At 35.1% G+C, this 10,702-nt stretch overlaps 2 protein-coding genes across 2 annotated transcripts; both read right to left on the bottom strand.

Annotated features, from left to right (window-relative positions):
- Positions 1-558: 558 nt before the first annotated feature.
- Positions 559-4,959, bottom strand: LOC145222625 (bone morphogenetic protein 1 homolog). Its single transcript, XM_080088787.1, has 6 exons — positions 4,799-4,959; positions 2,196-2,321; positions 1,897-1,998; positions 1,639-1,765; positions 1,094-1,218; positions 559-675 (listed from the first exon to the last, which is right to left on the bottom strand). Exons 2-6 carry the CDS (start codon positions 2,271-2,273, stop codon positions 559-561), a joined length of 549 nt encoding a protein of 182 aa, XP_079944913.1. The 5' UTR covers positions 2,274-2,321; positions 4,799-4,959.
- Positions 4,960-5,420: 461 nt separating this feature from the next.
- Positions 5,421-8,737, bottom strand: LOC145222614 (trypsin-like). Its single transcript, XM_080088773.1, has 4 exons — positions 8,650-8,737; positions 8,138-8,273; positions 7,080-7,227; positions 5,421-6,243 (listed from the first exon to the last, which is right to left on the bottom strand). Exons 1-4 carry the CDS (start codon positions 8,676-8,678, stop codon positions 6,170-6,172), a joined length of 387 nt encoding a protein of 128 aa, XP_079944899.1. The 5' UTR covers positions 8,679-8,737; the 3' UTR covers positions 5,421-6,169.
- Between the last annotated feature and the right edge of the window lie 1,965 nt (positions 8,738-10,702).

Consider the following 10,702-nt stretch of genomic DNA (forward strand, 5'->3'; position numbering starts at 1 on the left):
TGTTGAAACTACCAATAAAAAATGATAAAATGAACTACTATGAAAAATCCCTTTCTTATGAAAACAATTTTTAAAACTTAGTCTGCATTTTGTATTCTATTTTGTATTCTAAAATCTGATCATACAAACTAACAATGTTGTGAATTTGCCAGTATTACACTATACCTTTATATATTTTTAACTATAGGTATAACCTAGCTCACCTGTCGTGTGCCAGGAAATACTAAAGCCGCGAAAGGTGCCAAAAGTTTGTAAACGGTTGATACAAATCGAATGGTGACAACATTACTTAAAGCTGTGAAGTTTTTGGGGCTCGTTCGGCATAGCTTAAACCCCGTGTACTGAAAACCAATAAAAAATCATTTCAAAAGCAACTTTTGTAAGCTTGTGCAAGCAAGGCAGAGTTGACATTTTAGGGTTAATAGTGTAAAAAGTTTACCGACAATGCATGGTCAACTTAGTTCAAGATTCTTGGAAACATCCATGTTAAGCAGTGTGTCAATTTTAAGTGTTAAATTATGTTGTTTTAGTAGTGACATCCGGCTACCACAACCATTTTTACAAGGGAAATAAACAAAAAGTTACCACTTCTTCACCATCCAAAACTTGCAAGTAATCACGCCAGCAATCATATGCATTGGAAACATCAACATCATTGAAGGTAACGTGAATGACCTGTGAGATTTTAAGACTTTTTTTAAAAATATTAAACTTGTTTGGTTTCGTATGCGATTTTACACGTGTAAGTTGCTGGTGGTGCTAATATCATGTGATAAGGTGAACATAAATTCATAACTGGGATCAGCCCTGAAGCGTCTATGCAGACCAGCAATCACGACACACTCATATATAAATCACAGTACGCCAGGCCCATTGAAGGCGCCATACCGAATCATCCGGTCATCAAGCATTCACCACCATACATCATGGGATAAGTAATGTTTCTGACGGCAGAAGTAACTCTAGATGTCTGTTTGACTTTATTATCAAATACTTGTAAAATACACAAACCACAACAGACTCCTTTTTGGCAAAAGCCTTTAAACGCGAGTAGGCGATAAACTTAACACTGGGTTCTTGAAAAATGTAAAACCTTGTTACTTGGAGCTTCAATTCTCCATTCACACTGTTGGGCAAGAGGGTAAGGTTGAGGATACAATGGGGATGTAATAGAACCAGTCGTTGAGTTGAGGACAAATGGTGCTACGCAAAAGTTTTCTAACAGAAAAGATTTAAAAACGTTGAAACACAAAGACCCTTCAATCAATCAAATTTAAAAACTAGCTTCAGTTTGAAGTAATGGTTCTCAACCTTTTGTACCCATACCACCAGTGGTACCCGCCATAGATTTTCAAGTGATACGCGAGGAGTATCTACAATATACTAACCTTAAGTTAGATCAGGAACAGCAACCGACCCAACTTTTCGGCTCTGGTATCGAACGATACACTGGTCTTGGACATTCTTTCAGGGTTACTAACACTGCTCATTTCTGAAATATGCTAATCTAGTCAAGAAAAATGGACCACTCATTCAAACAGGGATTAGTAAATTCAATTGATACTGAGCGACAGAAAAAGTCGCCAGGTGGTACGCGATCGGTATAAGGTTGAGAACTATTGATTTGAAGCAAGTTACCTATCGAGTACCAGTGTATGCTGAATACTGTTCGCAACCTATGAGATGCTTTGTAGACAAGTAGCGCTATGTTGCTTGATGATCCGAAGTCCGATGAGTAATACTGACAAAGATGGCGGCCTTCATGCTGAAAAGCAATTGTACTCGTTACATGAAAAAATTGGTCCCACAGATTTTACAATTTGCTATGATACAAACTTCAGTTCAAATTTTGTGTGCGATATTATATTTTTTTAACACATATTACATGGTCCATACCAATGGTGCCAAGGTGCTGTTTCCATCGCATAACGAAAGACGTGCATCAGTACATCCGGCAGAGTAAGGTATGGTAAAATAACCAAACTCTACAATCAGAATCTAAATATATGGCATTTACATGTTGAAGTTAAATTTTGAAATCCATAAAGCTAAGTCTCTGGCCTTTGGATAATTCTGGCCTTTTCAGAAAGTAAAGCAAGAACCAACTAGGTTTAAAGAGAACATGAACATATTTCAAGTAAGCATATAAAAAATAAACCGTTGTTTTTACTTATTACTAATTGTAACATTCATACCGTGTCAGGTGGGCCAATGATTACAAGTGAAGTTTGGCGGAGATGACGACGGAAAGTTGGGAGAAAAGATTGTTCCATTCGTTCCTGTAACGGCTACGCTGCATTCTTCGGCGTTTAGTGCCGTGTCTGCGCAATTTAAACTAACCAGTAGAGTACCTTTGTTTTAATTTGCAGAAAGTTAGCCTATTATTACATAACAACAAAGCACTATCTTATGTTTTACAGCTTTTTGATAAAGATAAGATAGATAAGATTCAGCTTTTTGACAAAGATAAGATAGTACAGTTATGGATATTAAGCCGAATATAACGTCAGGTGACATTTGCTGACAATTTGTTTAGTTTAATATCACAAAAGGCTGGGATTTGAAAAGTTCGTTTAAAAATTTAATGATTCAGTTGAGTTTTGCTTTTATTAGTAGGTAAACTTGTCCAAGTGAGAACTTATACACCGTATCCACCACAATCGAAATTTGACACGCGTTGAATTTTGGTTTTACCCTATAAATTTTGGGTTAACGCGTTTCAATCTCAGGAACTCGTGCTGAAAAACAAATTTTAAGAATTGGGACGGAAAGTTAGTTTATCCCATCGAGCCCAAGATATTACACTTTACAGTAGGATTGATACAAATGATTCGGACAGTATTTGTCTGATAATAAGACTTTTTACAGAGCATTTAAAAAAAGCAATAAAAAAGGAGTTTTGGCTGATGTAAATCAGTTTTTGTGTAACTGGGTTGTTCGAGCATTATAACAACATTCGAATAATTTATTGCGCCCTTTTAACCCTCTTTGAAACTTCTATGTTGGGTGTGGGTTAACCAAGCATTTTTTTAACGCAACGCTCTAAGAGGCCATTACATTTCTGTCTAAATATATGTCATGGAGCATAGCATCTGTTTAAGTTGACATTGGCGGTAAATAGTTACAAGTTCATATTTTGAGACCAGACTGATCTTCAGCATATGCGCATGACTTCAAATCAACGAAGCGAGACAACGCATGGCACGCTCGCAAACACAGTGAGTCAACCAGAATCACTGTGGTCAGCAAAAAATCGGTTTGAGCCGCAACTAAATATTTGGCGGAAAAATTTAACAAACATAGAGGAAATAAACGTTTGGTGGCAGGAAAAAAATCGTTTTTGAAACACATATACGATAAAATAAGTAGGAATTATTTTTATGACACGTTCTAAAATGAGAGCATATCGCTTTTTATGTTTAGTGTATGTTATAGGTCACTAAGTCGTATTTTGTACAATAAATAAATAGCTGATCACAAGGGCTTGTCATGTTTCAAATTCTCTGTTTTTTGATAGCTTTGTAGCGGTAATTTTTATTGCAAATATTTGGCACATAAACATCTCATTAAAACTTAGCTGCTTCGATTTGCCCAGTTTTTATCGGCATAAGTTCGGCCACGCCTTTTATCGTTTTCGCTCCCGTTAATTGTCACCTGATTTAATTGGCAGCGATTATTTTTGAATGATGGTGTTCCAGGTAATTCTGTTTTAAAACATAACTTACCGACATCCTCAACTAAATCCGTCGGGGCTAGACTTTTTCCAATACAGCAAGCTAAACATATTACAAAATTATACATTTTGTTCAAGTTATTTGCATACAATTAGTTTGCAGCAATGAATGCTTTCTAAACTGCGACATTGCAATGATTAAAACGCTCACAATGTCAGATGTATGCAGAGCGAACGAGGAAACAGTTAACCGCCAACGTTGAAAATTTACCCCTTTGTCGTATATTTTTTCACCTGCAGGCCTTGTGCGAGCTCCTTTTTACGCGAGCAACACGTAAAAGGTTTTTGTCTCGTGTCTCACAATTAAAAAACTACGAAGTAGTCGAAAGATTGCTACATGTCTTCACAATGTTAGTGGTTTGTATTAGCAAGGCACTAAGTCCGGCAAAAATGGGACGACACCAAATATTTATGTCAAACGTGTCCTATAAAGACTCTTGGGAATAAATGTTTTGATCAAATCGTATGGTGTTAATATGTAACATATTTATGATCGTTTAAACCACATCACATAACTGTTTTGGCAGACATGTTATTCTATTATTTTGTGGCAAACATTTACTTAAAATGTAGATCTGTTTATCCAATTAATAAGAAGTTACACGGCATGTCAAATGTAGAGAATTAAAAGAGGTGCGCAAAGTTATTAATATGCCAAAAAAAACTCCACACAATCTTCTTAGTAAACCTCATTTTAACGTAACACTATAAACTTGCATGTTAAGTTAACATTTCATATTCAAAAAGAAGTTCATCTCCTACATAAACACAAACGTATTCAAGCTTGGTTTTCCTTTTATATTGTGAAGCAAAACAATAACAACAACTTCAAATTTTTCAAATCCGAACGTAAAGGTTTTTGTAATTTTGTTATGCAAGTTCATAACGTGCATTTTAACCCAAAACAGTTAAAAGGGATAACTTTAAACAGAATGTTGTTTGGCATGGAACGTTTAACATTAGGTATTGTATTTTGTTGATGTAGATAACAGTAATCATTGAAAAACTGCGACTGTAAAGGTTGATTACTTTACAAACCATACTTTATTTTATTGGATAACTTACCTTTTTCTGTTTGTCATCATGGAGGGTCGCATTGTGGGAGTAAAACATCATTTCTTGCTGAGGGCTTTCAACACAGTTCATAGATATCACGCCGACGATTTGTGATTAATTCCATATTAAATTGTTAACACATTGTTTTAGACTACCTTATAGTTTGATTCAGACAAACAGTTAAACTGTGGCGTACATGTACAATTTACATTTATTATTGTAAATGGTTGGATATAAGGCTCCAGAAGGCATAAAAAAGTTCCTGTATGCTTGTCTGAAATCTGCAACTATTACAACAAGTAAACTGTACGACAACTAAGCAACTTCTATGCCAAACACATATGAACTCCAGAACACTCAAAAGTAGCTATCAACGTTTGCACGAGGTAACAAACAGAGCATGGAACGAAGCAAGCGCCCTTCGCCGATTGCAAAAGCCCTAGTGACTTCTTGGAATTTCTGTAATTGCATCACAGCAACCGATTGGTGCAAATGTACCTAAAGTCGACTTATACGAAAAACGTTAAAATGCTTACGGCTATGCATAGATTCTTGTGCAGTTAGCGACCTTTACTACTACCATACGCAAAATTTACTGTACAATGACCAGTTGGCGATCATACTATGCAACAGTGGTGTATTTAAAAGTGGTTAACTGTACTCTTTATCTGCACAAATGAAAAATCACTATTGGTCTGAAATAAAGCAAAATTGCCTTAAAAAAAACTTGTTGTTACGAGAGTACAAACAATTTAATGCATCTCGTCGTGCTTTTTTGTAATAACGTGTAACAGTGAGTCATATTAGGTAACTACCAGTATTTTTCATGCGTCCAAACAAAACTTGTTTGCTGGTCTGTACTCTAGAAAAAAGGTAAGTTAATTTACAAAGTGGATTATTCAAAATTTGAATTTGATTCGATAATAAAAAGACGAACCTTTGTTTCCCAAAGTGGCAAAACTAGCACAAACAAGAAGTTGAACGAAATAGGTTAAGTGCATTGCTATCAATTTTAAAATATAAAAAGCACACAAATTACAAATTGGAACAAAATTACAAATTGGATACAAATTAATCATAAGCAATAAAACAGATCAGGCAAAACATAATCTTTACTTTTAGCACAATGTTGAGGAAATATTAATCGTTTAAAGAGCCAAACAAATGCACATAACATAAAAATTGGAGATTTCTCGTGTAAAAAAGTAAAAAACGACTCTGTTTTATGATAACAAGCACGTCCGCCAAAAAAAGAATTTGCTTGATTAGAAATTGCATTTGAAAATGAAGTTTGTCTCATAAATTCGACCTTAAGATTGTGTAGAATATTGCAGTTTTGAGTATTTGCTTTATCATGTAATTGCAGCTTATCCCAATTCTTCAGTTCAATCCAGTAACAGTAACCAGAAGTGTGAAAAGCAATAATACAAAATGAATTCGAACCATCTCACCACCTAAAAATGAAATAATATGTAAGTTTTATTATATACGTTTTACACTGTGGACACTGTCGCTTATAAGTATATTTGAAAACAAAACGGACTTCTTTCATACTGTGAATGCGCTGGATGATAGCAGTAGGCGAATGGTGTCCAACAAGGCAACACAAGCAACATTGATATTTAAGTGAAAAGGCAATATAAAACAATTGATGTCGTAGTGGATTTTCAATTTGGATTTTACCCACCACAATTTGTGGTACTTCTGGATTGGTTGCCAATTTTTTTGGTTGATTTTTAGTGGTTGCGTTTGCGGATGGCGGGGACGGCAATGTCGAATTTATATTTACAAAGTAAGCGACTCAAATTGATTAGATACGCTACTATTAAATAAACGCTACTATCGCACTTTGAACCGTGTTTTGTTTTATAAAAGGTTAAACAACAAGAGCAATAAAATGACCACAACTTCGAGGTTTGCAGTATAATCAGTAAAACTACTCATTAAAACATCACATTTCCAGGGGTGTTTAATCACAAGTTAAACCTTTCCGGGTAAAGTAAAACCATTCAATCAAAAAAAAAACATACAAATTCTAAGCCATAAATGCAGTGATGGGATTCAATTTTTGTCAGGCAAGTCTATCACAAAAGTTATATTTTTTAGCCGGTTCTGTAACAACACGTCCATTGACAGTAACCAGTAATGCTAACCGGTTCGCTGATCTCATAAAATTTCGTGAGGCCGTTCTATTGAACCGGTGCGAACCGGCTGAATCCCACCACTGCTTGTATGGAACTATAAACAGAAGCAAACAAATTTGTCTATCAAACAAAAACGAGCTACATACTGTTCATGATCCAGTAGTAGAAGGAAGAAACTCTTGTGTAAACACCAGGAGATCCAGCTACTGCACACCCACTTCCATACGAGGTCACGCCCACTTGATACCAGGCTGTTTCGCCAAACAGACAGAAAAGTGGTCCACCAGAGTCACCCTTTAAAAATATGAACCGTCGGTCATTTAGCTTTTCGTATAAAATTCGATAATAATCGATAGGGTTAATTTAAAAAACTTCACATTTTCAATAGATGCCTCAACTGTATGCCATCATGAATAAACGAAGTTAGAAACAGGGTATGTTGTGCGTAGTGGGTGACAAGTATTACCTGGCTATCGAAACAAATTTATTTTTCAATCAATGTAGCCTTCAACCAATTTCAAAGTTTATATTACAATGTCGTAATTGATGTCCTAAAAAATTAATGTTAACCTATCTTCCAGTAACAAGTCGAGCAAACTAAAGTTAAGCAAACTTGTTCTTGTTTACATTGACCATAAGTAGTAAAATACATAAACCATTTTGTAAGTCTATTGAGTAAACATTATTAGATCCTACGCCAAGGGTATACCGAATCAAAACGAGATCTACAAGAAACGGTGCCAAAAGAAAGTCTCTCTAGAAAAATAGTTAACTGAAGCTTTTAGTACACTTTAATTAGTGTTTTTCGTTATGCAATGTAATGCATAAAATCTATTACTGAAACTTAAAGCTTCAGTTTAGTACATATTATATCCGCAACTGGTATCGTCTATAATAAGCGCGCGTTGGTTCAGGGCGATTTCAGTATAGTTTTACAATTTTTTTAGTTTTTCAAGTACAGTTTTTACAAACGACTGCATAGGTTTTTTTATAAAATGTACTTCTTCAGTATGGTTTAGAAGAATTTTTAAACAACAATTTTGTACTCCGTGTCATTTTATCACATTTCTTTATTACTATCTTCCGTCATTGTAGTCAAGAGTAAGTGTTATTAAATTTTTAAACGGTAGCTTGTTTAATCTTTGGGTGATATACATGAGTCGTCTTTACCCATATGATACTCTACAGTGTACAATCTACATGCCTGACAAGTATCGTTGCCTCCTTTGTCGATGTCGCCTGCACATATTTGAGAGTTCAGCAAAGCTCCATTATAACTGCTGTTGCATCTATTTGCGGCATACGAACGTGGAAAAGCTGGTGTGAGTAATTGGCCCCACCTGCAGAGCAAAGGACGAGCTGCTAAGTTAAAAACAACGGTATATAAAAACAAGAAAAACAACGGAGGAATATGGCTAAAGTTGGTAAAAAGTAAACATTAAGATTAGTCCAACAAGGTATGCAAAGTTAAAAAAACAAATAATAAGATGTTGACAAATTAAATCTTTACATAAATTCCAAGTAATCTTAACTTGAGAGATCTGTATATTGTTCGGAACATCTTATGTTATTTATTTTTAGCCTAACTAAGAGCTCAAATCAAAAACTTTTTGGGCACAGGTAAATGTTGCTAGGACTGAAGAAGTCTTTATTTTTAATTAGGGTCTAAGACATTTCATCCATATTCACTTTATTATTGCAAACCAAAGTTCTTACCAAGACTGCCCCATCCAGTGGCGATGCATCTCATTTCGGGTTTAAGTTCAAACTTTCCCTGCGATGACGGTGGGATACAGATCGGTTTTACTCTTCTCGTGAAGTTGATTGTTCCGTTTAAGCGCAATAAGGCGATATCAAATCCTTCATGTGCGTGACTAAAACAATTTCCAAATTGTCAACGAGTACTGCAGCAAAGTCAAGTTTTATAACTCGTATTTAGGAACACTATACACGGACTTGGAAAGTAGTTTAATCATAAACATAACTGCCAAAGTACTGGTGTATATAGAATACATCATGCATACGTTTCAACAATCTCTGTTGTCGTTATCAGTAGGGTTGGCCCGATACCAATATTTTGAACCGATACCGATACCCGATATTTTACCCCAAAAGTACTGCGATCCGATACCGATACCCGATACTTTGCAAACAAGCAACAACATTTTCAAACTGATGTATTTGTAATGTGTTTTCCCATCACAGTTAATATAACAACATACTGAGTCTAACACATTAACTGCTTTTTTACCATCCCAGTTAATTTAACAACGCACACAGTATAATAAATCACTTAAACAAAACACTTCACCATTTAAGTCTTAACACCAAGAAACAGCACTAAACTACTGGCACTAAACATTTTTTTACAGAAATTCAGAAATTGAAATTGAAATGAGTAATCAGTTATCTATTCACACATTGTGCTTGATGACAATAAGTTTGTTTACGTTTTCTGGTGACAAACGGTTTCTTAAAGGAGACACAATATTACCAGCAACAGAAAATAATCGCTCACAAGCAACACTACTGGATGGCAGGCCTAAAAACATTTTAATGCAGGAAAATTTGCTTTGTTAAGCTTCCAATTTAGTCGTTATTAAGTCGCTGTAGCGAATTAGGTCATATTATTTCATTAAATCCAAAACGAACGCGTTTTTTTTAAATGTAGTCCCATAAATATTTCATCACAGCCGATGATTCTTGTTTTTCTGCCTCCTTTCATTTTCAATTTTACACATGATAAAGTCTCAAAAAAAGTATCGGTACTTGTACCGATACTGCTAAAGTATCGGACGAGTACCGATACTGCTCGAAGCATCGGGTATCGGCGCCGATACAGTACTATCGGGCCATCCCTAGTTATCAGTGTAGGTTGTCAATCGAGCTGTAGAACACTTTATATAACTTAGCAAAAATTGATGTTGAAACGCCTGCATGGTGTATTCTATATTCACCAGTACTTTGATAGTTATGTTTATGATTAAATAACCGGTATTGTTTGTAGATTAGCGCCTAATAGCGTTGTTCAAAGTGTGTGGAACTTTACCTTTTTGTGTAATAAATGTACCACATTTTTGTTAACATCGTTCTTACTCAAAAACAATCTATACTGATACTTTATAAAAATGAATTGCCAATGTTAAACATACCCACATTACTGTTCAATTCATTTTCTTATGGTACCTGTAGTTTTCATGCAGTTTAATAGAATTCACCGAAAAAGTTTGCACCGTGTCGTTGTCAGATAAATAATGATGACCAACATGAACTATTACCCTGCCAACAGAAAAAACAACACTTACTTCTTAAGTCTACTGCTAAAATTATAATATTTGGCGTATCGTTTTTCTGTATGTTGTTTTCAAATTCGCCAAACACCCCTACACCAAATATTGAATCACTTTAATTAATTATAAATTAGCTTAGTAAAGTTTTATTAGCTTACTGAATCTTCAAACCGGTTTAAACGCGATTTAAAAACCCAAAATTTGGCCCGATGTTCGAAAAAACCCTAAGGCTATGGCCGTTTCCTTTTTTCGGTATTTGAGGGTCAAAAAAATCTAAGAAAAATCCGGTTTTTGTGGGTTTTCGCCTAAATATTCGGGTTTCAAATTGGTTCTTCCCTTGATTGAGCCTCCAACCGAACCTGCAAACCAGTTTAAACCAGGATCGAAAAAGATAAATAAAGAAACACGTGGCAATAAAACATTTTACACATATATTAGCTATTTTTGGTAAACAATATTGGTTTCGTTACTCATGCACG

Source organism: Phallusia mammillata, chromosome 4 (genome assembly GCF_965637545.1).
Source record: "Phallusia mammillata chromosome 4, kaPhaMamm4.hap1.1, whole genome shotgun sequence".
NCBI lineage: Eukaryota > Metazoa > Chordata > Ascidiacea > Phlebobranchia > Ascidiidae > Phallusia > Phallusia mammillata.

Coding starts and splice junctions, on each gene's coding strand:
- LOC145222614 (XM_080088773.1), bottom strand. CDS start 8,678: ATGCATCGCCACTGGATGGGGCAGTCTTG. Junction 8,274..8,649: donor CACTGGATGGGGCAGTCTTG/GTAAGAACTTTG, acceptor TTTGCTCTGCAG/GTGGGGCCAATTACTCACAC. Junction 6,244..7,079: donor CTACTACTGGATCATGAACA/GTATGTAGCTCG, acceptor TTTCATTTTTAG/GTGGTGAGATGGTTCGAATT.
- LOC145222625 (XM_080088787.1), bottom strand. CDS start 2,273: ATGGAACAATCTTTTCTCCCAACTTTCCGTCGTCATCTCCGCCAAACT. Junction 1,766..1,896: donor ACAGCACCTTGGCACCATTG/GTATGGACCATG, acceptor ATTGCTTTTCAG/CATGAAGGCCGCCATCTTTG. Junction 1,219..1,638: donor CATACACTGGTACTCGATAG/GTAACTTGCTTC, acceptor CTTTTCTGTTAG/AAAACTTTTGCGTAGCACCA.